Source organism: Aythya marila, assembly GCF_965140915.1.
Source record: "Aythya marila genome assembly, chromosome: 4".
NCBI classification, from domain to species: Eukaryota; Metazoa; Chordata; class Aves; order Anseriformes; family Anatidae; genus Aythya; species Aythya marila.
Window position 1 is genome coordinate 75,065,517 of NC_139045.1, and position 26,554 is coordinate 75,092,070.

At 56.5% G+C, this 26,554-nt stretch overlaps 1 protein-coding gene across 1 annotated transcript; it reads right to left on the minus strand.

The window, feature by feature from the left end:
- Window positions 1–2,657: 2,657 nt before the first annotated feature.
- ADAM33 (ADAM metallopeptidase domain 33) lies at window positions 2,658–17,757 on the minus strand. Its single transcript, XM_082758477.1, has 22 exons — window positions 17,682–17,757; window positions 15,702–15,777; window positions 15,301–15,377; window positions 14,954–15,140; window positions 14,569–14,634; window positions 14,395–14,466; window positions 13,926–14,092; window positions 13,729–13,813; window positions 12,985–13,127; window positions 11,669–11,846; window positions 11,381–11,470; window positions 10,958–11,153; window positions 10,309–10,417; window positions 9,618–9,822; window positions 8,685–8,762; window positions 7,760–7,868; window positions 7,423–7,573; window positions 6,666–6,756; window positions 5,668–5,913; window positions 5,167–5,330; window positions 4,608–4,625; window positions 2,658–3,811 (listed from the first exon to the last, which is right to left on the minus strand). The coding sequence occupies exons 1-22, from the start codon at window positions 17,723–17,725 to the stop codon at window positions 3,760–3,762; spliced, it is 2,604 nt and encodes an 867-aa protein (XP_082614603.1). The 5' UTR covers window positions 17,726–17,757; the 3' UTR covers window positions 2,658–3,759.
- Window positions 17,758–26,554: the final 8,797 nt, after the last annotated feature.

Sequence of the window (26,554 nt, forward strand, 5' to 3'; positions counted from 1 at the left end):
TGGGCAGACTGAGGAACATAAGGGCAGCTCTGCCAGGTCAGAGCTGACTCCAGGCTCTACCAGGGATCAGGGTAAAATCTGAAAGCAGCTGGGCTTTGCTCCACCTGTCTTCTAAGATGCCTGGGTCTGGTTGCTGCTGGAAATCAAATACCAGACTAGACAGACCCATGGGGAGGGCCCATCCCGTCTTCCAAGGTGCTACAGGGAAGTAGGAACATGATTGCTCCCTCCAGCATGTACAATATGAAGCTGATGGAGACGCTTTCTCCTGAGCAAGCTGGGGGGGGTCTGTGTTTGCCATTTCAATCTTGCAGTCTCTCTCGTGTGGTAAATACAAACACCACTGGATAAATCAAAATCAAGGCAAAGGGACAGCTCGAGCCACCAGCAAAAAGTTCCCTCAGCCCCTGCTCTGGTGCTCCCAGGTGGGTTTCAGCACGCATTTCCAAAACCACAGCCCCAGGTTCTCCCAGACTGGTGGGGAAACAGCGAGGCTCAGCCTCCCAGCAGGGGCAGCTCTTTGTGGACAACCCCAGGAGATATCCAGGTCAACGTGGGATGGATTGGCAGCCCACCAAAAGATGCTAAAGCAGGTTGTTCACTGCGATGCTGGGCTCCACCTCCAAGTGCACACAGGGGTGGACATCACATATTAGTTGGATAATCCAGCAGCAAACCTGGGGTGAGCCCCCAGCCTCCCAAGATGATGAAGGTCTGATCCTCTGCCCCAAACCGAGCCCTCCAGAGATTAGAGAGGCTCAAAGATGTTTATGGAGTGGAAGGGACCGTGGTGCTGGTCTCACTGCCCCTGGTTTTAGTGAAACGACTGAGCCAGGACCACCGTGGTGGGACCCTTCCCCTCCCCAGGTAGATGAAGAGCATCATTAGGAAGTGGCACAGGGAAAGGGCTGTGGTTTTTCAGCTCTCATTTTGCTGTCACTTTCTGAAGGGACCCAAACTTGCAGCCAAAAAAATTAAGGGGAAAGCCCCACTTGGATGGACTTCGGGCTCAGCAAGCCACCAGCGGCCCAGCACATGCTTTTAATGGGGTCGCAGAGGATGGCTGGGGAGGGAAGATGCCAGGAGAAACGCTGCTCTCCAGGCACCCGTCCCTGGAACATCTCACAGAGCTTCAGAGAAAGGCTGAGCAGATTTCTGGTCATCTGCTGCCATCTGGTGTCGGCTCAGCACCCCAAAACCCCCTGCAGGAGTGACTCCAACCAGGACTCGAGCCATAAAGCGCCCACCCCAATGTAAGGTGGGTTTTGACAGCAGCATTGGCATCCCTCACTCATTAAGTTAAATGTCTGAATCGTTAGGGAAATGTTTTCCAACCCCTTTGTCATTGCAGTGACTTCCCCAAACCCTCTCCAAGTGTTTAACGCTGCTAACACCAGGCAGGAGGAGAGGCTGAGACAAGGGTCTCCCCTCTCCAGCACTTCTGTAGGGTCTCCTTCGAGTGTGGCCATGCCAGAAGTTCTTGGGATTTTACAGAAAAGAATGGGACCTTGGGCAGGTTTAGGGATCTGGTCATTTAACCTCTGGAGGAGAGCTGAGAATGACCTCAAGAGGTCCCTTTCAGACTAAATAACCCTGTGATGTTGTGATTTGTTATCAGTTATGGGAGCTGCTGGATCCTACGGCCTGCCTGGGTATCCACCGAGGGAGAAAGATGTGGAGGTACTGGAGATGCCTCAGGGAAGAGCCGTGAGCAAGAGTAAACACTTAAAAAAATAAAATAAATAAATAATAAAATAAAATAAAATAAAATAAAATAAAATAAAATAAAATAAATAATAAAATTAATGTAAAATAAAATAAAGTAATTTAGAAATAAAACAAAAATAAAACATAAAATAATAATAAAAATATTGTGAAATAAATAAATAAAATGTTAAAAATAACAAATAAATGTAAAATGAATAAATAAACTAAATGGAGAAGAGAGAAGAGAAGAGAAGAGAAGAGAAGAGAAGAGAAGAGAAGAGAAGAGAAGAGAAGAGAAGAGAAGAGAAGAGAAGAGAAGAGAAGAGAAAGAAAAAGAAAAAGAAAGAAAAAGAAAAAGAAAAAGAAAAAGAAAAAGAAAAAGAAAAAGAAAAAGAAAAAGAAAAAGAAAAAGAAAAAGAAAAAGAAAAAGAAAAAGAAAAAGAAAATAAATAAAAAATAAAATTAATGTAAAATAAAATAAAACAAAATAATTTAGAAATAAAATAAACATAAAATAAAAATAAAAAATAAAATAAATGTAAAATAAATAAATAAACTAAATGCAAATAAAATAAAATAAAATAATAAACAAAACCCAAAACCACGAGCATGGACAGCTTAGGTTAAAGTGGCCTTAAGCACAGGCTGTAATTAGCAGCCCCTTCTGTAGTATTGGGGTTAATGAAACACCAGGACAGTTCCTGAGGGCTGTCCCTGATCCCACACCCCAGATAACCCTGACGTTGGTCGGACACATCTCAAAAAGACTTGTCCCGGGTCCGATGGGCTCTAACCCCAGGTAGCTGATGTGTCACACACAGCTGGACCCCCTTAATCCCGGATGGTCCTGGGATTAATGACAGAGGGGCTCCAGGGGTACCCATTTGTGCCCCCGAGCTTGGCGTTTGAGGGGTTGGGGACATTCTGAGGCAGAAACCAGGCGGAGGAGCCGTGGTGCTGTACAAAGGCATGGTTCTCGTTTCACACCCTGACAGCCGCGCGTCAAGTCACGGGGGAAGCGGCACGGAGCGGTCCTGCGCGGGGTCAACAGCACCTTTCGTCTGAGGATTGTGAAAGCCCTGTCGAGACACCGGTTTGCTAAACCTCACAACACCCCTGTGAGGTAGGTATATCAACCCCCACCCCGTGTTACCGACCGGGGGGGGAAACTGAGGCACAGAGAAATGCAACGGCTCGGCCGAGGCCTTCGGGCAGGAGGCCTTCCTGCTCGTGTTCCTGGCTCGTGGCTCCGTCCCCTTGGGGACAGCAGTGATAGCAGCTCACAGAGCCACTTTCTGGGCCTGCGACGTGTTTGAAGGGCTCCCGAGCCCCTCGAAAGCACCATGGTAGCCAGCCGCCACCAGCGCCGCAGGCATTGAAAACGTTTCTCAGGTGGCTTCTCCTTCCAGGCACGGCCTCGGGATCGTCACTGGGTTGTTTTTTTTTGGAGGAGCTGGAGAATTTGGAGCCTTCGTGGCCGTGTCCCAGCGGTGTATGGCACGGTCTGAACTGGAAAGCACTCTTCTCTGAAGGCAAAAGTCTCCCCGGAGACAATGCCCAGCATTGAACTCTGGTGGCAGCGGGTGGCAGGGGATGTCACCAGGCCCGGAGGAGAAGGAGGAGGTAGCTAGGAGGATATTACACAGCTTGAGCTGCCACCGTCGTCAGCATCTATCTTGCTTCGGTGTTGGATGCACCCCCAGGGCACCCCGACCCAGCCTGTGTGCAATGTCAGGAAGAATTCAAGCTGGGGGGGAACCTGGCAAGGAGGCGATCCCCAGAGCCGTGGTGGAGGTCCCACTGTGGTGACCCCCACCACCAGCCCACCGCAACCCTTCGTTGTACCACGGTGCCAATTTTCCCCTCTCCTCCCCCTGCCACCACAGTTTGTGTGCTGAGTCCTTGTTCTGTCTTATAAAAATAGTCCTCTGGTATCAAAAAAAAAAATAATAATAATAAAACAAGAGAGGAATAAAAGACCCCTGTCGCCAGCAGCAGTGCAAATCAGGAGAGCCAGCTCAGGGAGGATGGGCTTAAGGTGTCCTTGGTTTGTCACTTCTTCGAGGGGAAGGAGGTGGATTGGACTTTGATGGCTGGGACTGGCCTAAAGCAAGAAAAAAAAGGGAAAGGAGACGACTCATTAGGGTGCAGAGAGACCTTGCATCCGCCACCCCCACCACAGCCAGCCTTCCTCAGCTCAGAGGTTTGTACACTACCAGAGACGTCCCCAAACCAGCCATCCCAGTATGGACCCTACATCCCAGCTGGAGAATATTTGTCCCGTAACCCAACCAGGAAGGAGAGCATTTCCCTGCCTTACATCTTGGTGGTGACCAGTAATGATTTGGGACCACGACATGGGTACATCCAGCTCCCCAGCACATCTGGTCCTCAAAATCAACCCTGTCTGACACCGTTTAAGAAGAGTACGGCCAGGGACTGCTCCCAGCGGGCAGCAAGGCCACAGCCACCTTATCTGGGAAGGGAGCCAGGTCTGGCTGCAGGGATGTGCCAAATTTTTTCTCATTTCAGACCAGAGAATGGGCAGAAGGGACAAATTGGAGGGACTGAGTTACACCAGGAAATTTTGGGGCATACTCAGCCTCCTTGCGGTCGCAACTACAAAGGCGTAAGAGCCTGAAATAGTTTAAGAAAGGCAGAGCAGTAATTAGACCATCTGGGGATGAGGGTCAGCTTCAGTTCAGCCTAGTGCCTTCCCTCTATGGCCAAATAAGGCCCACGAGCCTGGCTAGCAGGAGGGGATGCAAAAACATCCATTGACCCTTTTTCCTGAGAATTTAGCAGTATAGCATGAGCCGAAAGGATTTCTTTAGCTGTGACACTGTAAAAGACCGAGGCTGAATCTCCCAGCTCCAAACTGGGAGGTGTTTGTGACTCACCTTTGAGGTGGCATCGGCCTGCAGGGAGGAAAGATGAAAGAGAGCATCACTGTCCATCCCTGGATCCCAGCAGCAAACCAGCAGCCTCCTCTGTGCTTGAGGATGGGCAGCCACATGCACTCATACCTCACAGAATGGGTTGGGTTGGAAGGGATCTTAAAGATCATCTAATTCCAACCCCCCTGACATGGGCAGGGACACCTCAGGTTGCTCAAAGCCCCATCCAGCCTGGCCTTGAACACTTCCAGGAATTGGGCACCCACCAGAGGCTGGCATCTCCCTTAATTCATCCAAACCCTACAAAAACCCAACGGCGTAAGGACCCAAAATCCCAACCTTGGCCACCATTGGCCATACCCTGCAGGTTCAGGCCAGGCACAAAGCCACACACCTTAGGTCCTGCTGCAGATGAGGGCACAAGGAGCTGCCCACAGCACACCAGGCTGACATTTGGGGTGTCCCACAGAAGCACGACCCACGAGACCCCCCTGCTGTGGCTGCCTCTTGCAGGACCCCAGCTGTGGAGGGAGGTAGCTCAGCTCCTCTTCTCCCAACTTACTTGGACAGCCTCATAGAGTGGCTCGTGGTGCTTGTGCCCGATGCCTTGAAGTTGGTAGGAGGGACCATGACCAGCAGGGTCTGTCCGTGTGCAGGAGGCAGCTCTTTGGCCAGAAGAGGACTTCCAGGCAGCGGCCGACGAGGCGGCTGGTGCTTTGGGCCGACCTGGGATCACAAAGAAGACCTTTAGAGGAGCCTCTAGGGGCATCCTACAACCCTCCAAACCACAAGAGGAAGGATGAGATCCTTAGAGGAGCTTCAGGTGGCCTCCTGCAACCAACTCTGTCTTGCTGTAGAGCTGAGAGGCTTCAGAGCATACAACAACAGTACCTAAACTACCCTAAAATATTCCCATCCTTTGCTGAGCTTTCTTCACCATTGCAACAGATTCATTTCTTAGGGTGGCAAGACAGCTCCATAATGGTTCCCAACCCTACAGAGCCCCAGGCAGCCGAAAATGAGGAATTTGTACAAATCCAGCAGGAAACTCAGCCACACTCACCAGCGGGGTCCTCACAGGGCTGCAGGGAAGAGGTTTCTTCGGAGGAGGCAGCTTGGCTTGGGAGACGACGGTTTTGGTGGGGACCATGGGCGATTTGCTGGCTGGCAGAGGTGGCCTGGCAGGCTTGGGGTCCCTCGGGCGCGGGGGGACAGAGTGAGGTGGGGGACGAAGCGGGTGGACGATGTTGACGGGCTGGGGGCCGGGGTGGTGAGCGCTGGGTTTGGGAGGGAACGCAGCCCGCGATGCCTGCAGGGATGAGAAAAGGTGATGGAGGAAACCCTCAGGTGCATTTTTTACGGGTGCCGAAAAGCAGATGTTCCCGCAAGGTCTGGGTGCTGGGGAGTCACAGCAGTCCCTGTCTATACCCTATACAAATATATATCCTGTATATACCCTATATGCCCTATAACCCATATAAATGCCCTCAACAAGAACAGAATTTTTATTCCTCTCTCTGGCACAGACTTTTCACCATCCCACCTAAAAGCTGAGCACGTTTGCTCCTCACTAACCACAAGAGAGCACGCAGGGAGGAGAAAGGTGCCGGGCTCAGGAGACCTGGAGCAGGGCCAGCTCTGGGGAATTAATCTCAGGTTTCCACCAGAACGAATTAGAGATGAGAGGTATCGTCTGTTCTGCCCCGCTCTCACATCCTGTGGCCAGGCTCAAAACCACCATCACTCTTCCGAAATTCTGCCTTGGGTTTACCCACCACAAGGCCAACAGAGATGCAAAAGCCACCAGCAGGACCTCAGAGCCCCTGCCAGGCCTTGCCACGGGGATGGGGCAAATCCCTGCAGAGACACCAAGGTTTTTTAGGTGGACAAAGCTCAAAAGAGTCACTTTTAGCAGGGACGCTTAGTACTGCCCAAGGGCTCTCACCAAAATAACGTGCAAAACCAGCATGGAGCTGGCCCTGTTACTAGAGGGAGACGTGATCAGCCACAAGTAGAAGGACCAAGGAGGAAAACAAAACAGAAATTAAAGTCATTACTTACTTTGTTAGTGTAGCTGGAGGTGGAAACGTCCCGCATGGTGAAAGCAGCTTTGGAGTGGCCACTGGTTGCCTTCCGACCAAAGGCTTTGTTCCTGCCCGGGATCACAAAAGTAAATCACAGAGGGCAAAATAAAACAACCATCCTTGCAATAAAAAGTCTTCTGCCTCCCAAAATGCTGCACGTCAGCCACGTCCTGCCTCCACACACAGACAGGGAAATGTTTTGCAGGGCTGGGCAAGCAGGGACAAAAGTCAGCCTTGAGATAACGAGGGGATGGTGGCATTTCTGAAGTCACTAGAAATATAAAAGAAAGTGCTTGTCTGGCTCTGGGTTTTTTATCTCAAATGCTTGCAGGAGCTCTGACGTGGAAGGGTAGGTGCCTATGCTGGGAGAGGAAATAATGAATATTTAAATTCTGTCCTCATTTAGAGCCCTTCCAGCTCTTGCAGCCTGCTAGGTGAAGATGGCAAGGAGGCTGCTCGGTACCAGGCCACCTTCATCATCACTCTCTAGGGTCACCCTGTCCAAGGGATCGTTCCTGCCCTTTGCTCAGGAGAGAGCTGAAAGCCTCAGGTTGTCCCCAGGAGGAGCTCCTCGTATCACAAGGGAGGTCTCATACCACTCTGAAGCAAGTCCTGTGCTCTCCCTGCTCTCCCACAACTGTTTCTACCAGGCTGGCTGCTGCCAGGGGCAAGAAAAGAAGGTTTCAGGGTCCCACTGGGTCCTCAAGAGAGAGAATTTAGGACGTATCACCCACTGGTACGTCTCCTGGCTCCTCCTCCTCATCTCCTTGATCCATTTATTCAGGAGCGAGTTCTCCCGCCGGTACCAGAAGTAGATGCCCGTCACCAGGGCCGGGAGGAAGAGCAGGAAGATGAGCAGAAGAGTTATTAAGATGGCTTCATGATCTGTTAGGAAAAGCACAAGGGTGAAAACGGGGCTGGGAGGGCTGGCAGCCTCCAGGTTTGCTTTGTCTGGGGCTAAATCCAGAGCATGGCTCTGCTTGATGCAAAGGTTCCCAGTCACACAGGCTTGAGACATCACTGCTGCATCACCACACCTCCAGAAAATGATTTTGTAACTCTAGGACTCACTGTCATGCTGCACGGGGCCGCTGTCCACGCTGCCACCCAAGCCTGGCTTCTCGCAGTAGGGGGGAGCCCAGCCGGCGTTGCAGTGGCAGTTCTTGTTGCTGTTGCAGACCTGCAGGGAGAGAAGGAGGGCTTGAGACCACCAGGGACACGTGGAAATTAATATTCCACCCGGGACATCACTTGGATCGTGGCTATGTTGGACTCAAATCTGCGATCCCAATGTTGGGAGATGTTTTCTTGCTGGCGTGTTTTATCCCTGCTCTTTGCAGAAACCTTGCAGGCAGGCATCTTACAGCTTCAGTCTTCACACCAATGGCCTTAATACTTTGTGTTAGGCTAGAAGTTTGTTAAACATCTTCCCTTGGGGTATGTCCCACTAACCCACAGCATTTCTGAAGGTGAGAATCCAAGCCTTGACAATGCTGAGCGCTGGGTGTTGCACCTATCTCCTTTTTCTGCATAACCCAGCAGTGCTGCTGTCTGCTTATCTGACAAAGCCATGGCCTAGGGAGTCCCCATCTGCAGGGATCAAATCTTCGTGGCCTTTAAGCTTTGGGCAATAGTGTTTTTTTTTCTATTCGCTGAACCATTTCTCTGCATTTCTGCAGTCCCAGTTGTGTTTCTGTCCATTGCTTTGTTCTCAGAGGGAACAGGCACCTGCTCTGAGCTCTGAACGCTCTCCAGTTCAAGCCGGACCCTGATCCAAATTTTGCAGATGGTCGTTACATCAGGAATGCTCTTCTCCCTCTAACTTGGACACAGAGAAGCAAAGACCTCAGCTCTGTCTCACCTGCAGCTGACGTGGATGTGAGCATTACGAAAAGCAAAAGCTGTGTTGCAAGGCTCATCCCTGTGGGACACAGCTTGGTTTTGCCTAAGGATCTGAGCTCATCTCAGGAGCCTGCTGTAGGTCTGAGAAACTCACCCCATGGCCATTGCACTGGGAAACACACTTCTCCAGCTCAAAAAGGGAGGCATTCTGGCACCGGCGGTCTTTGCAAACCTAAAAGAGAGACGAGAAGAAAAGGTTAGGAAAGGCCTGAGAGGCAGGACAGCGATGTTTGGCTTCACAGATAGGATTCTGGAAGGACATTGAACTTTGGAAAATGCAAGTTGGTTAAGTCACGCTGTCCCAGGTCAATGCATTTCACTCTGTTTTTTAGCACAGCCCAGAAATCCTCTGCCCTCTTCTGTCCCATACAGGTTACCTCCCCTGACACCCACCTTCTGAAGAAAGCTTTTCCCATCCACCCCAAAAGGCAGGTTTTCAAAAACATCCATCCCTTCTCACTAAAACATCAACATTTTGGCTTCCAGTTCAAACTGGGAAGAAAATTTCACTAGGAAAACACCAAACAGCAGAGCTTGTATCTGCCCAGCCAGCCCGGTCTGGCACACATCCCTGCTCCCAGCCCATCCCCAGCTGAACTGAGCCTCTGAGAAGTACGTGGAGATGCAGGGGGTGTGGAGGAGACACACTCAGTTAGCAGCATCTATTTGTATCTATCCAAGTAGATACCTCCATTCCTAACAGCTTTCCTGGGAGAAAATGCTTGTTTGTAGGAGGAAGCCTCTTCCAGCAAGTCCTGGGGCAGGCAGCCCCTGCTGTGGTTGCTCTATTTTTCATTAAATGGGTAAATTAAGATGAAACCAAAGCGAGGAGGGCTTGGTTGCCTATGCACAAGCATCAGACAATGTCTAGAAACACCACAGCTAAGATGTCATCAGGGAAATGTCTGGAAATGTGGAGGAAAGTGGGTACATTGGACTTGCTACCACGTGGAGAGCATCCACAGTGGGACAAGAGCCACGGAGCTATCTCCTGCAGGAGACCCCAGCCCTAGGACGAGCCACTCACCATCCCATCCCCACATTTCGTCCCCGTCATCACCAGCCCGGGGTCAGAGAGGTCTTCCTCGTCGTCCTTCGCCGTGTACATGTAGGTGCCCCGGCACTTCACCTCCCGCCCGTTGAAGCGGATGGTGGTGTCGATGGAGACGGTGTTGGTCCCCTGGGGCTTCTTCGCCGAGCTCTGGCACTGGATCTTGCCACACATGGCATCCCTAGGAGCAGGGCACAGCCGAGATGAAGGCAGGAGGAGTGGGGAGTGGCTGCCCTATCCTTGCTGCCCCGGTGTCCTTTCCCTGCTGGCTCGCTTCCCTCCGAATTTATGGTCATGGGAGAGGCTCAGAAAGGGCTTGGATAAATCAAGGACAGCAGAGGTGGTGGGGAGAGAGATGGACAGAGAGGTGCTGGAGGGAACAGGCAGTAAGATCACTGGTCTAACGGGGAATACTGGAGAGCTCACACTCCCTAAATGACCTCTCCTGTAGATGCTCTCCTTGCTTTTCCCCTCAGGCTGGGCAGGAAGGTGGCACACGGTGCCACAACCTCCCAGCAGTGATGGGGACCAAGCCCAGGAAGGACCTTGTGGCTTCTGAGACCCAAAACAAAGATATTAAAGGTGATATTGGAGGTGGGGACGTGGCCCTGCCAGCCCCATTTTGGGGTGGGCGATGAGACCTGTGGGTGATGGATGGGGCACCCACCTCTTGTCACACTTGACATAGCGCCCTTGGCTGTCCTTGCCGCAGTTGCCGTAGGTGTTGCCGGCCATGTTCACGTCCTGGAAACAGGCATCCGGGGCTGGCCACGCACCTGTGGGAGGGGGAAGGTCTCGTAGGCATCAGGATGGGGAAAGCAGCCAGCAGGGAGAAACCACAGGATCAGGACCAGCAGCTGGATGCTCGCGGAGAAAACGCGTTGGGGATTTCTCCTGGCGGGGCTGCTGGGGGTGTTGGGTGAGGGACAGCACAGGAGGGATGAATCCCACTTTGTGCTGGGGTCCTGCAGAGGATGTTGGCCCTGGAGGGGTGGATTTTGTCCCCCCTGTGCCTGCTGCAGCTCTCCTGGCTCTGGGGGTGGCAGTGCCAATGTGCGAAAGAGGACAGGGAGCTGGGAGCTGCCTGGGCTGGGAGTGGGGGGGTGTGGGTGTAAATGGGGTGCCTGGGGTGGGCACTGCAGTGTGCTCAGGGGCAGGGTGCAGCTCTAGGTGGTGTAGGGCCATAAAAAGCATGAGGGCATGCACAGATAGATCTATATGAGCTATAAGCAGCCTGTGGCCACATGGAGAGAGCAAAATCCCAAAGCATCTGGCCACCATCTGAGGATGCCCCTGGAGGCAGAACTGGGACTCACCTGGCCCCCAGAGCTGGACACACTGCTGGTGGTGGGTCATGCACATGCCGTTGTTGCAGTACGCCTCGCCGTAGGCGCAGGACGAGCCATCCAGCAGGTAAACGTTGGCCGGGCAGTAAGGAGAGGCACCCGTGCAGTATTCGGGGAGGTCACAGGATCCTGCTGCCTCCCTGCAGGTCGTCCCAGCCACCTTCAGCTGCCACGAGAGGAGAAAGAAACATCAGCACCCAAAAGAAGTAAACAGGACTTTTTTTTTAGCATCAGAGACACCCCTGAGGACACAAATTTATGCACATTTGGGCACAACCCCCCTCGCTTGGCACCAGGAGGGTTGATCCTGGTGCAGAGCATGGTCCCACGGGGGCCATATCTCACTGCGTGGTCCAGGGAGGGATTAGGGGGGTGATGAAACGAGGGGGTTACCCTGCAGTTCTGGCAGCAGTCGCCGTGGGCACACTGGGCCCCCATCTTCAGCGTGCAGTTGTGCGCGTTGCAGCAGGGGTTGGTGCACTCCTGCGTGGGGAGATGGAGACAGCATCACCACGGGGGCTGAGCCCACCCCTTCCCTTCCCATCGCTGCTCTCGGCCCCTTCTCCACCCCTCACAGCACCACCCTTGGGACTCAGCCCCTTTGGGACCACCCAAACCCCTCGGGAAGACCCCTCTCCGTGCCACGTGGAGAGGATCGGTGCGGCACACCCGGCCCCGTACCTCCACCTCCCCGCAGTCACAGTCCTCTCCGTCCTCCAGAAAGCCGTTGCCACACTTGCGGCCCACCACCAGGTCCTTGGTGTCGGGCAGGTTGAAGAGACACATGCCTCCTCCCTTCTGGAAGTAGTTCTCCAGCTGCCTCTTGCTGCAGGAGCTGAAGACGCGCGGGAAGGGGTGGCTGCGCAGGGGACAGATGGGGAGGGGTGGGAACCGGGGCGGTCGGGGCCAGGAGAAGGTGGAAAACCACAGTCAGAGCTGGGAAATAAGGACACGGGCGAACTGGCACAAACCCTTCCAGGAGCAGCAGCTGCAGCAGCACCCACCAGCCGGGTGCACCAAAACCTCCATCTCCCACCCCAACCCGCACCGCTGAGCACCCCAACAGCCGAGCACCGGACACCGACAGCCCAGGACGCAAATATTTGGAAAACTGGACCCAAATGTTTTCAGGAGTGGGTTGGACTGGGCAAGCAGAGCTGCTCGGTGCTGCCCCTGGAGGAATGGATCTCCAGCAAGAAACCTCCCGGAGATAGGAGGTCTTAGGTCCTCTGCACGGGGGACACCACGGACCCCCTGACCCTACCCATAAGGTGGGTCTCTGCATGCAGTGCCCATGTGCTCAGGCAAAAATAAATAAATAAAGATAACAATTTAAAAAATAATAATGAAAATGAATCATTTGCAAGGCCAGAGCAGCAAAAATAAATAGAATAAAATCAGAAGCCACTACGGTCAGTTCTCTAACACCCAGCTGGCCTGTCCCTCAAGGAGCTGGACAGGAACCGGTGGTTTCCTACAGAAGCTCAGAGAAGGGCCCTTCCAGAATTTTGCACATGTTTTGAGGGTTTTTTGGGGTGATGCCCTGAGAATGAGGAAGCAGAGGAGCACAGCTCCTGCCCTCCCTTTCGGTGCTGCTTTCATTTCCTCATATTGCTGAAAAACAATTGCTTTCCTATGAGCATATCTCGTTTCTGACATGCAACGTGGCCTTTTCTGAGGAGGTTTTGAAGTCTGGGGAAAATCTCAAGATCTGCTAGAAAAAAACAATAAGTCCCTACAAGTTACGGTTGGGTGGGCGAGTAAATAAACCCATAAACTGCTACGTGAACATGCAAATAGGGACAGGCAAAGATGTACTTTCTGCACGTGTGGGGGGAAAAATATTTCAGAAAAAAAAAATAAAGAAGTAAAAAATGTCAGAGGGAGATGTGGTCAGGCTGCCCAGCTACAAACACCATCCGCAGCTTGCTGGGAGGTTCATGGCCATGTCCTGTCCCTGTCCCTGTGTCCCTGTCCCCGTCCCTGCCACCTCTTACCCGGTGGCTGCTGCCATCACGCAGCCGCCCTGCTCCGGGGTGGCCTCCACGCAGCAGCCCTGGTTGTCGTGGCTCATGCCAAAGTTGTGGCCGATCTCGTGGGCCATGGTGGCAGCAGCTCCGATGGGGTGCTCCGAGTGGTCCTGCAGGGGGAAAGGGGGCTGGGTCAGTTTTGGGGGTGGCCCACTAGGTCCCCAAGAGGGACCCACAGCAGCCCTGGGACCACAGCTGGGTGCCACGCGAGGAGGGCCCGTGGAAGAGGTGGGGTTTGGTCTCCTGGAAGCCCAGCAAGGGAAAGATTTGGGGCTGGAGGGGACTGCCAAAAAGATGGGGCCTTGGAGGGCATGTCCCAAAAGACAGAAACCTCGTGCACCACGCTGCCAGCCTGAACCAGGGACCACAGGGTCACCAGGACCATAGGGTCACCGGGATCACAGGGTCACCGGGACCACTGTCACCCCACAAGGAGAGGCATGAGAAGTTTACGGGGTGGGAGATGACCCTGCAAAACCAGAACAAGCAGAGGGTACTCGAGGTAAGGAGCTGAAGCAACACAGAAGACCCCAAGGCTGCTGCCCACTGCAGTTGGGGCAGGAGGCCAACATCTGAGAGGCCACCAGCACCGTTGGCTGCCCTCAGGCTGCATCCCAAGACCAAGCCTGCCCCTCTAACCCCAAAAAGATGGGGTGAGGATGGGGTCCCCAAGGCCAGGAGGGGCAGCAGGGTCCCTCGGTGCCCCCTTACCATGCTGACACCCCCGGAGTTGTCCGCGCTGCACATCCCCTCCAGCGGGGCCATGCCAATGGTCGTCCCCCTGAACGTCTTCCCGCTGCTCGGATGCCCACCGGAAAGGAGAGTGGAAGGGTAATTAGTTCCTCCAGGCAGAGCAATTAGCAATTAGCCCTTTCGGAGGGCTCAGGCCGGGCCGGGAGGGCTCTCACGTCAGCAGCTGGGCGTTGTCGTGCTTCTTGCGCGCCCTCAGCGCCTTCTTCCACTGCAGGAAGGACCAGAGCGTGGCGTTGGCGTCGCTGGTCACGGTGCACTGGTCCCGCTCCGTCCACACCTCCAGGCCGATCAGGGCCACCTTGATGTTCAGCGACCTGTAAAACTGCAGGGGGACGGGGCTGGAGGGGACAAGCTCTCACCAGGTGTCTCCCCTCGCCGTCATCTCCTTGATTTCCATCCGCCGGGGGACTCAGGGACACACTTTTCCCAAAAGGAGCCAGTCAGCTCCCTCAGCTGCCACCATCACGGCATGTCCCAATGCATTTTCCACCACGATTGCCACCTAAATTCCCAGCACCAGCGACACGGGGACAGTCCCCGAGGGTCCCCAAAAGGCTGGCCCCGAGCTCAGGTGCTTCCCACGTGCTGGGAACAGCAGATGTGGTGACGAGGGACTGGCATTACCTTGTCCACGTAGTTTGCAATCTCCACGATTCGCTGCTTGGTGAGGCCCAGGTTGAGGTTCTGGTTCCTGAACTGCAAAGAGGTGGGGATGGAGGAAGGTCAGCAGAGCAAGAGCAGGGCAGGGAACAGAGCAGGCTCCTGTTTTTTCTGCAGGGGACCCCCAGTGGCACTCACCAGCGTGTTGTCAGCCACGATGAAGAGCTCCATGTACTTCATGGTCCTCCAGGCATCTCTCTTCACCTGCAAAGCAGACAGCAAAGCTTGGAGGAGCGAAGGGGTGGGCAGTCCGGGGGCCTCGTGGGCTCCCCAGACACCACAGAGCCTCCCAGGATGGACAGCTGGGAGGGGAAACGAGGCCAATTTGGGCTGTTACAGCACAACCTCCCCGTGTCCCCTCATATCCCATCCCACCCAACGCAACACCGGCCTCACCCCACATCCCAGACTCTCTTTGGGGTCTCCTGCCCACACTGAGACCCCCCTGAGCCGCCCACCCGGGGCAGCAGCAGACATTTAGGGAGGGCACAGAGGCACACGAAGGACCCGGGGCTGGCTTTACCCGGCGCTCCAGAGGCCTGAAGAGCCGGGCGATGGCACCCACGGTGCTCCCCAAGTCGTCGCCGTGGGCGCAGGTGCCCCCTGCGATGGGGAGGTGCTCTGCTCGCAGGATGAGGTGCTGGCCCGGCTCGGGGGTCCCCAGGGGGTGCAGGTAGTAGCTGTCGTTGCTGCTCACCACGATCAAGCCCCTGGATATGGAGAGCAGCAGGACGGGATGATGGAAAATCAGCCCCGCAGAGCTCGCAGGAGCATCCACGATGCTCGGAGGGGTCATCAGAGCGGGGTCCCTGCAGAGCAGCCCCAAAATCCCCCCTTCAGCACCCCAAAACCCCCCTGCAGGCTCCGTACCGTATTCCTGAGCAGGTGCTGAGGACGACCCAGGAGCTCCTGTAGCCCCGCACGTGCCCGTGGTAGTAGCAGTGGTCCTGGGAGAGAGAGGGGATGGAGACCTCGGTTAGAAGCCACCACGGAGAGCTGGCCGGCCATAAATCCCATGTATTCATCCCAAAAAAATAAGCTGCCCGCTTTGCATTTCACAACCAGCATCCTTCTGGACACGGGGATGGATGGAGCCAGGATGCTGCCAGCTCTGGAGGTCCAGCCTGGGACATGGACGGTCCCCGAATGTGGGGGACACATCATTGGAAAGGGACACTGGGGATCCTTGTGGTGAAGCTGAGGCTCTGGGACACCCCAAAATCATCGTCCCCCTTATTCTGAGACGAGGGACACCCATCCCTGGCACCCACCGTGTGGTTGGGAGCCACCGTCACGGGCTGCCCGTCCGTGGTGTAGTGTGTCTCGGTGTAACCTGGTGCCAGCAGCCTGCAGAGAGAGCAGAGTGATGAGGAAAACCCTGCAATGGGGACGTGCTGCCCGTTTTGGGGCCCACGGCCAGCGAGGACACGGGGACCAAAGGGATGGGGAGGTCCCACCGCCACCCAGCCCCAGGAGATGTGCAGGGGAGGTGAACCACAGCCTCTGGCCCCTTTCTGAAGTCCCCAGGTTCAGCAAGGATGGGGCTGCCCATCCTGCTCGGGGTCCTGGGCATGGGGTGAGCATCTGAAGATGAGCATCTGGAGGGGTGATGGCTCCCCAACAAGGACCAAGCCCCCCATGGGGCTTCAACAGAGCCTCTCGGCCCTACTAAGTCGCCCCTTGCCCCAACCCAGTGAAGCAGCAGCATCCAAAGTCCCCAAGGGGCAATGCCCAGCCTGGAAAAAAAACAGGGTCAGCCCTATAATTAGGGTCCTGCCCCAGAGCATGCCAGGTTTGGGGTCTCCAACACAGCCACCCCATCCGGCCTCGGGCACGTCACTCGTGGCACAGCGAGGGTGCTGCTTCCGATGCGCCCCTGCGCCAGCACCTCACCAAAAACCAAAAATACTGGTGAAAAATAATAATAAAAAAAAAAAAAAAACAGGCTGCTCTGTCTTCGCCCTGCTCCCTGCAGCTGCCAGCCGTCTCGCACCCCGGCCCCGAGCTGACAAATTGCTTCCTGCCTCCAGGCGAGAAGAGCCAGAGCTCAGCCCGCGTCCCACGCGCCTGCGCATGGGGGGATCGGCGGCAGAGAAGGCGAAAGCCAGCCCAGAAATCAAGGTGATGGGCACCCTGCCGCCCGCAGGAGTACCACGAGGGGCTGGGTTCACCTGCTGGCCCTTTGGGGTTGGGGTTCTGGGTCCCTTCCTTGTGGTTTTGCTCTTGCAGGAGGAGAAAACGCAGCCAGATGCCAGCCCCGGAGCGGCATCGGGCCCCCCCTTCCCTGTCTCTTGGATTGTTTTTTTGTATCTGCTTCGGTTCCAAAAATGCTGCTGCGGGCACGCTCCTGGCACCCACGTCCCCGCGAGCAGGCGCCTGGCACCAGTAGCTCCAGTCTAGCAGGGGAACCAGACGGGAACTCGGACTGGGTCCTGGAACGGGGACAGGGATGGGGACAGGGATGGGGACAGGGACGGGTCAGCTGAGGACGCTGGAGATGTGAAAGCCTCCGTGAGGTGCCTGGGGACAGGGGGAGCCGGGAGGGTTGAGCAGACCCCCAGCTAGAAATCTTTGGGGTCTAGCAAAGCCTGGCTGGCCCGCGGGCTGGCAGGGCTGGCACAAGATAGCAAACTCGGTGCCACCTCCATGTGAAGGGGCTCAGCTCTCCCTGCTCTCTTCCAGAGCCAGAATTCGGGTCGTGAGAAGAAACAAAAAAACATTTCTGGGCCCGCTGCTAGCAGCTAGGAAGCAGGCTGGGCGGTGCAAATTAGTTTGCAACCCCAGCTGGTAAAAAGCAGAAGCAGAAGCCGGACCTGCGTGACACCTCAGAGCCACCCAGCACCAGGAAAGACCCGAAAATACAACACCACAAACGGCACGAGGTCCCCAGGGACCACCCTGAGGTTCTCCGTGCTTGGCTGATCCAAGGCAAGAGCAGCAGAGCTTCCCAAATGCCACCAAGCTATCACCAAAGCCCCCCTGGAAGGGGTGTAGGGCCATCTCCATCCTTCACCCACCCTCTGCCCTGCACTGTGGCACTGCCCAGCCCGTTCCTGCCATGACACGGGGCTGAGTCACAGGAAAAAAGCTTTTCAGCCCTAACCCAGCATCCTGCAGCGCTGAGTCGGCCACGACCAGCAGGAAACCACCGTGACCTGTCCCATGAAGCAGAAAAGCCACGGGTAATCCCAATTTGGGTGGTCCCATAGCAGGGACACCCACAGACCCTTCTCCACAGCCCCAACACTTACTCGTTTCTCTCCAGCACCAGGACGAGCTCTCTGCCCTCGGCCATCACGGCCACCTCTGCCCGCGCCGGCGCCGGCTTCTGCAGGGAAAGAAAAAGAGAAATGGGGTTAGGAAGGGGTTAGGTGCTGCCAGGAGGGTGTGCACCTGCCTGTGTTATTGTAGGACCTACTGCAAAATGGAGCAGGGAGCAGCAGGACAGGGGTGGGCATCAATGAGAGCTCCTGGAGCTGGGACCAGGGGGTGCTGGCAGCTGCAGCGCTGCAGTGCCAAGGAGATGAATAGGAACAGCCCCGGGAATGGGAACCCATGGCCCTACAGACACCCGGGGGCGGTGGGAGGAAGCGTCTGACTCAGCTTCCTCAGGATGCCCGAGGTTTTACTCAATCCCTCACTTTGAAAACGGGAACTGGTTTCATCACCGTGCTCATGGATCTGCGCCAGCGCGCTCGGTTTGCACATGCTGGGATGCGCCCATGTCCCCACATCCCCGTCCCAGCTCCAGGGACATGAAAATCATCCCTGGTGCCACTTGGAAAAGCTTGAATCTCCATCTCCTGTTTTTTTTGGGTGGCTGGGATGTCACACCGCCGGGGTGGTGGCAGCGGGTGGCACTGGTTGCGGGTGGCACTTGGTTATGGGGACACAGGAGAGAGCACAAAGCTGGGGCGCAGGTGGGGGACGGCATCAAGATTCACCTCCCCAAATCAGACGTCCCCTAAAAGCATCCAAACCCAGCACCCCAAAGGGTTTGTCCCCCACCCCTGGGTCCCTCCCGACCCGTGCTGATCCCTCCAGCTCCCCAAGCAGGGCCGCTGCTGAGGTTTTTCCAGCTCGGGAGAGAAATTGGGGGAGGACGGAGCCGTCCCGGCAGTGCTCGCAGCATCACGGCTTTGTCACCAGGAATGTGAAGGGGTGGGGGCGAAGCTGGGTGATTCCCAAACTGGGATAAATCAGATCCCAAAACCTCCTGCTGGCCCATCCCTAAATCCAGAGGGGCATTGCTCCTCGTGCACCCCAGGCACCAGGGGGGGACACCGGGGACATCTCCAGCCCCACAGCGCTGGGGATGCCCTTTAGGGGACAGCACCGAGCATTTTGGGGTGCAGGGATGTGTTTTTTTTTTCCCTTCAGGCCCACCCCAAGCTGAGCACCCCAATTAAGCAGCTCCCGTGGGGTGCTCCTGTCCCCAAGCAGGGCTGAACCCGTGCCACCAAGCAGTGAGGATGCCGAGGGGCTGCTCACCCCATCCCATCCCACAGCAGCACGGGGGCGCGGGGACGGAGCCGCGGGGATGGCCGAGCCCCAACCCCGACGCCTCGCACGGCGTCTTCCCAGCTCCAAAAAAGGAGACCAGACGCAGGGCTTCGAGGGAAAAAAAAAAAAAAAAAAAAAAAAAAGAAAAGCCACAAAACCAGCGAGGAACAACGAGGCCAGGCCGTGCTGCTCCCCACCAGCCCCTTGGTGGGCGAGGGGCCCTGCGCGGTGCAGGAGGAGGAGGAGGAGGAGAAGCCGGGGCCGAAGGCTCCTCTTTCTGCTCCACCACTGGTCGAATATGTATTTTTAGAACATGAATCTTATACAAACATCGCTCCCTGGCCAAACATGGTCTCTACATTTTTCTTGCGATTTCCCTGCTTTCCTCCCCCACCCCCCTCGCCTCCCCAGCCCTCCCGTATTTCAAGCCTGTTGCTCCCACCCCGATCCCTCTCCCCGCACCCATCTCTTCCTCCTCCTCCTCTTCCTCCTCCTCCTTCCCAGTCCCAGCTCGTTCCTCCTGCTTTAAATTCCCCAGCAATTACTCCCAGGCTCGACTTCAGGGCTTGCTCCCAGTTAAAGGGACACGAGGGCGAGCAGGATCGCACCGACGCCTGCAGCCCCCCCGTGCACCACTGAAGGCTGGAAAATAAATTCCTCCTAATGGGGTCGGTGCTCGGACCCCACATGGGGCTGCATCCCAAAATCTCCCTCTCCCCATGCCTCAGTTTCCCCCAGGGTTGGGGATTACGTGGGGAGACACCAGGAGCTGATCCTGGGGGGGGCCAAAAACCCTGCGGAAATAAATATCAGGATGGGAAGGATGGGAGAGGAGCGAGCGTGCAGCTCCCATGGCAGGCAGGAGCCAGAGAGCCCAGCTCTGAGGCCAGGAATGGTTATGACGTTAATTACATTAATTAAGCATTGATAATTTTGCCCCGAACTTAAATTGAGTCCCTGAGACGTGCTGGTTGTGGCCGGCAAGGGGCAGAATCAGCACGGTCCTGGGCTCCAGCACCATCCTGGCTCCAGCATCATCCTGGCTCCAGCACCATCCTGGTTCCAGCACCATCCCGGCTCCATCCTGACCCAAACCCCACTGCCTTTCCCCCCCAACCCCAAAAGATGCCCTAAACCCTCCAGGGGCTGCAGGAGCCGTGGCCCCTCTCCAGCACATCTCAGCAGAGCCGGTCCCAGCGGGGGCTGCGCGGAGCAGCCGGGATGAATCTGCCCTGGCCAGGAGCCCGCGGGGCAGAGCTCAGCTCCGGTTTTCTTTTCCAATCTGCTGATCAGAAAAACCACAGCCGTGTGTTGTTTTTTTTTGTTGTTGTTTTTTTTTTTTTGCAGAGGGGCTGAAGCCAAGGAGATTGTGTTATTGTTCCAGGGGAAAGAAGATCTTTGTCTCCCCGGGGCTCCTGGGCGCATCCTCGGCCGGGCGCCCTCCTCCAGCGCTGCTGGAAACGTCGGAGCTCAGCCTGGGGTCAGCTCGGGCAGGTCCCACGAGCACCAAGGTCCCGTGCGAGCCTGGATGCGAAGAGGAGGGAAGGAAGATGGGTTTCCCACCCCGCCACAGGGGATGGACACTCTCAGTTGCTCCGCAGAGGATGCGGTGATGATTTTTGCAGCTGAGCTCCCCAGCTGGAGCATCGCGGCCCCGCCAGGCTCAGGAGGAGCTGGAGCCAAGCAGGAACCCAAACTTGGTTTGGGTTCCTGGAGCTTCCCATCACCCAAACCTTTGTGGGAGCACCGGGACTGCATCGCCTCATCCTCAGCTAAATGCACACCAGCGTAAAGATCTGAGACCCCCAGGGCCAGCCTCTGTTTCAGCTGCTGCCTGGAAAAGCACCCTGGGGTCAAAGAGCTCCATGGAAGCAGGAGAACCCAGGGTACAGAGGGAGGATTTGGGATGGTTTCAAAGCAAATTTGGCCCAGAAGCTCGGTCTGTGCCCTGCCACGCAAAGGGAAAAGGGCTTCCCTGCAGGAAACAGATTGCAGGAGCCGTGCCACAGAGCCTGCTGACAGCACCTGCAGCGGGGCAGGGTTTGGGTTGGGGTTAGGGCAACTCCCTGCTCCTCCCTTCCTCCTCCTGCCCGGCCCTGGTGATGCTTCCTGGGGACGGTCCTGAGCTGTCAGGATGCTGAACAGCACAGAAAAGGGGACAGAAAGTTCCCTCCTGCAGGACAGGGGGATGCTGGCTGCTCTAGGGACCCAGCTGTGGGTGGGAGGATGCTCCACAACACGTCCTTCTGCAGGTCTTCCCATCCAGGAGGGGGACGCAGGAAGGTCTTTGGGGTCTGCCCGGATGCAGCTCGGTGGGGACAGGGGACAGGATCCCACCCCAAGCCAGCGACGAGGGAGCTGTTTGCAATCAGGGTCCCCACGACCTCCTCCCTGGCCTCTCTGAAATCGCTTCCATGTGTGCCGGGAGCCGCGAGCCTGCGGGGATTTCAGCCCCAACAATAGGAGGCCGGGTCCAGCGCCGTGCCAGCCCGCACACGACGGAGCCACCAGGGCCACCGGCAGCTCCTTGTCCTGCTCCCCCCCCAAAAAAGAGCCACCACCACCCCCAAGGGTGCTTCCCGGGGTGGCACGGGGACGTGGCACGGGTCACCCCACTCATCCAACCCGCTCCAAGCCATCGTTTCCCACTCGAGCAGCGGATGTGGTTCATGGCAGAGCATCAGAGGGACCGAGCCCGGCGTCCCAACACCTTGGGGACAACTTTGAAGGGTGTGCACGGCCCGGCTGCGCTCCCACCTCCAGGCTTTTCCACCCACATCCACCCAACGCAACCCATCCCAGCCCACGAGCCTGGCCATAAAATCCCTCCTCGCTCCTACACGCTGCCCCCAGCATCTCCTCCTCTTCCTCCTCCTCCTCTTCCTCCCCGTGGCCTCAGGCCAGGCAGGAGCGTGCCGCGGACAAGCAGCCCCTTTGTGCGCCGGGAAGCCGTGGCCACGATTATTTCCAGCGTCTTTGCTGGAGGGCAGGAGACACGGGGTGGGGAGCAGAGCGGGGCTGGATTAAATTTACCCTATAAATAAGCACTCGGCAACAGGCTGGGGGCAAAGGGTGGGATGGGAGAGGACCCTTGGCGACGCTTCGGGTCTCGATGTGGAAGCAGGAGCCCGCTGCTCGCCCCCTTTGTCTGCTTCTCCCCCCTCCTCGCAGCCCCTCCGAACAGCAGCCTCCTTGTTTCGGCTGTCTGGAGCCGGCGGAGGCACAGAGGATGCCAGGAAGCTCCAGGACCTGCCCAGCCACCCCTTGGCCTTTCGGTGGCCATCCCAACCCCAAAAGCCACCGGGACGCGCCTGCACCCTGCTATCGGCGCTCGCCCGATGCGATTTTGGGCAGCGGGGCTGCCAGGAAGGGTATAAATAAAAAGCCTGCCTCTCGGGTGCCCCCCATCCAGCCTAAATATAACCCCACGGCTGGGGCTGCCACGGAGCAAAGAGGGAGGGGATGTTTCTGCAGGGTGACCACAAGGTCCCTGAGGCGACGGGGCCGGGCACACCGCAGGCTATTTCGGCTCAGGGAGAAAAACGATTCCGGGCAGCTGCTGCCAAATTCCCCGAGAGAGAAAGCATCAGCCCGGAGGTGTCCTGGGGAGATACCTCAGGTGGCTTCACCGCCGTGCCCCCAGCGGAGGCCACTTCCCGGCACCGAACCTCGTCAGCAATGAGGCTGCGCGGCCCCAAACCGCAGCGGTTTCCTGCAGTGACCCCCGTGGGTGCTCGCTCTGCTGGGAAGGGATTAAATCCTTCTAAATGCAAAGCCCCAGAGGCTCCCCCTGCCCCTCAGGCAGCACTGCTGGGCCAGGAGGGTGCCAGAGCCTTGGCACAGGCTGCCCAGAGCTTGGGGGGCTCCTCCTGGGGGAGCTGCAGCAGCCACCGGGATGCGGGGCTGGGCACCCCACACCCTGGGCCCTATAAACTTGGCATCCCCACACCGCAAAGCCCAAGCCCCACAGGACCTGATCCCACTCTGATAGTACGGTGTGGGGCACAGGAGCCGTCTCGGTCCTCACCTGCTCGTCCAGGCTGACAGCTCGCCGGGTGCGGCCCCCCAGGAGCCAGTGTGGGGTCACCCGCTCCCCATGGGATGCCGGGCCTGGGGGAGAGAAGAGTTGGTGAGCGTGTGGATGGAGCGAGGGATCCCACAAGTCCCCATGGAGGGGGCTTCTCAGCAGCCATACAATAGAGATGAGGGGCTGTGGGGACAGCCAGGGGCACCTCTTTGGGGTTTTGGGGGCTTGGATCACCCCGTCCCCATGCCAGCACCTATCCTGCCACCCCAACCTGGCTCCTGGAGCATCCCTGCCCTCCCAGCCCCAAACCGGTGCTTCCCACCCGCTCCCAAAACCCCACAACTGGATTTTTCTTTTTTTTTTTTTTTTAACATATCCTTAAGCTATTATTAGGATGAGGAAATTTGGTCTGGTCACCAAATTTCTCACCAAATGGCTCAGAAACCGAGCCATTGCCTTCTGCTCGATCCCACAGCTGCCGAAGGAGCTGCAGCATGGCACGGGTTTGCCCGAGCCATCCCAGCTCCCCCGGGCAGAGCAGCACGAGCCATTCCTTGGCTCGCCTGGAGCCAGGCAGGCTTTCGAAGATTTATTATTATTTATTTTTTTTATTAAACAACGTGGCTGCGTTTGATTGCAGCAGACCCAGCAGCTTCTCCTGGCTTAAGCCTGGAAAACAACGGGGGAAAAAAATAAATCAAATCAAATCAAATCCGCTGCTGAAGACACTGCTGAGAGGGGATGAGGTCTAGCAAAAATGTCAAGCACCAGGCCACCTTGCCAAGCCAAATGTTGTCAGTGAAAGCTTGGGATCTCGTAACCTTCCCCAGCCAAGGGCAAAGTTATTTATTAAGGGAGTGGAATAACAGGGCCCGGGGCTTTATAATTTTTCTACGCTTGTTTTGGTTCCCCCTGCAACTATCCGGGGAGATTTGGATTGAAGAAAAGATGATGTTATCGAAGAAAAAAAAAAAAAAAAAAAAAAAGGAGGGGGGAAAAGAAAAGAAAAGATGAAGTTGTAGGGTGGGAGCTGCAGAGTGAGCACTTAAAGCTGCCCAGCCTGGAGATATCACACGGTGGCATTTAATCGGCTCGCATTATGTATATAGCATTTCATCAGATTCCAGGAATAACTACAGATAAGGCGGTGGCACGTTCCCGGCCCCCTTCTCCTCCAAAAAGGATAACGGGGCCTCCAACCCCGTGGCCGTACAAATGGGGAAACTGAGGCACGGTGCGAGTTTGCTGCTTCCCCATTACAATAAAAGAGGAAAAAATAAATAAGCAACCACTTTTCCTCCAGGCAAAGAAGAAGGAGCCCCTGGGGGGCCAAATTCTTTTTTTTTTTTGGCTGCTTGGGAAAATATCTGAGAAAAAAAAAGTCCCGACGCCGGCAAGGGGCTGCGGCGGGGCCCGTCCTGCTCCCACGCTGTCGGGGGAGCATCCGTGAGGCGAGGGGCGGCCGCGCTGCGGGGTTTGGGGCTGGGCCACGTCGTAAAGCCCCTTTGGTTATTAACTTCAGCTGCTGGCTGTTTTGACGAGGGATTTTGCCGAAATTCGAAATTCAAAGAAAGCCAAACGCAGAGCAGGGGGGAGAGTTCCCACCCCCTGCTATTTTATATTTTTTCCTGGAAAACACGCTCGTTCCCAGCCCTTTTGGGAACACCACGTCGGGAGCATGGGTGCTCAGGATGCTTTCGGTGCCGTCCGCTGCTCCGAGCAGGGATTTGCCCAAAGTTTACCAAAACGGGGATTTCTGGCTCCCAGGGCCCGCCCCGCTCCTCTCCCGGCAGCATGGCTCGCTCGGAGCTGCTGGAAAACTTGGTGGCCACAGGACTACAGAATCCAGCAAAGCTCAAAAATAATCATAAATATAAGAGAAAAATCATAATAAAAATCATCATAAAAATGTTGAGGAAAAAGCCCCAACCTCCCCGGGGTGGGGGGGGGGGAGGAAGAAAATAGGGATGGAGAATGGAGGCAACAGGAGACTGAACCCAAACCGGCAAAGACAAGCTTTCAGTAAACACCCATTTCAAAAAAAAATGATTGAAAGCTTCGGGGAAAATAACGGATTTCCTCACAACAGCAGAAAAGGCCGAGTTTTGCCCCAAAACACGCCTCAGCGGCACGAGCCGGGCTCTGCTTCGAGTTGCAGCCATCCGGAGCTGGGAAAGTTATGGGGAGCCGAGGGGGTCTCTAATTTGGGATGGGGAGAAAGGGATGTCCTGGGGGGGGTCTGTGCCGTTGTCCCCCCTCCTCTCTTGGGGCCGTGGCTGCTCGCAGCCCTCAGCTCCCAACCAGACCATATAGAGGCATCGGCACGGCCCGGACGGCGCTGGGAGGGGGCTGGGGGGACCCACAGAAAGGGGGTCTCTGGAGGGGGGACCCCTACACACACTCAAAAACAAGGCTGTGGGGTCAAGGGGTGGAATCTCAACCCACAACCGCCCCCATGGGAAGCCCCGTGGCAGCCCCAACCACGCCACCCCATGCGCGCCCACCGCCGCCAGACCCCGTGTAAAGTGGGGTGCCCCCATCCTCACCCCACCACCCCCAAACTGGGAAACTGGGGCACGCTGCTCCCTCCCCACCACCACCACCACCACCACCACCCCCCGACCCCATCCCCTTACCTCGTGGCCCAGCAGCACCCCCCTGCCCGGGGAAAAGCAGCAGCCCCAGGAGGAAGACGTGGTCCCCCCAAAGGATGGCGAAGCCCCGGTGCTTAGGGGGCTTGCGGGGGGCCAGCCTCGCCATGCCCGCGCTGCCGGGGGCTGTCACTGCCTCTGCTCGCCGCCGCCGGCCCTGCCTTCCCTCTTATGCTCTCGGGTCCCCTCCCCTCCGCCCCGTTGTCCCCCGCCAGCCCCATTCACTCTCCCCGGCCTGTCCCGCTCGGTTGTGGCCGGAGCCCCTTTTCCCAGCCACCCGGCTGCATCCTGGGGCCGAGCGGCGAGATGGGGGCGGCTGCAGGGAGGGGGCTGGCATTGTTCGCTTTTATTTATGCTGTGGTTCTTGGCCGAGCCGGGCTGACTAATGAAAACCAGACGGGCGGCGAAGGCTGATCCCAAACTTTATCCCCCTCCCCACACACCCTGCACGGGGACGTCGCACCGCAGCCACGGCGGCAGCCCCCCGGTGCTCCCCCAAGGAGAAACCTCGAGGAAAAGGGGACAGCAAAGCAAAGAAGAACCCCCAGCAGGCCAGCGGTGCCTCCAGGCGTGGCGAGGCGGAGGGGAGGCCCCTCGCTACGTTTCTGGCTGTTGTTTTTTTGCTTCTTGCACAGAGAGGGGATGCCGGCACCGGGACCGGGTGCCGCTCGTTTCCCTTCCTGCCCCGAAACCGCAGCGCTCCTCTGTCACCCCCACCCAGTTCAGTTCCTCTGCTAGGGAGCCAGCCCAAGGATTCAGTAGTTACCATCCTAATAATAGCGCTGTACCACCCTAATAATAAACATATAAGCATAATAAACTTGGCTGAAGCCACAGCACGGGGGCAGCTGCACCTCCTGCTGCAGCTCGCCCCGGGGCTGTGCAGATACCTGCCCCTCTGCGGGAGGGACGGGAGGGATGGCAAAAAATAAAACCAAGCCGA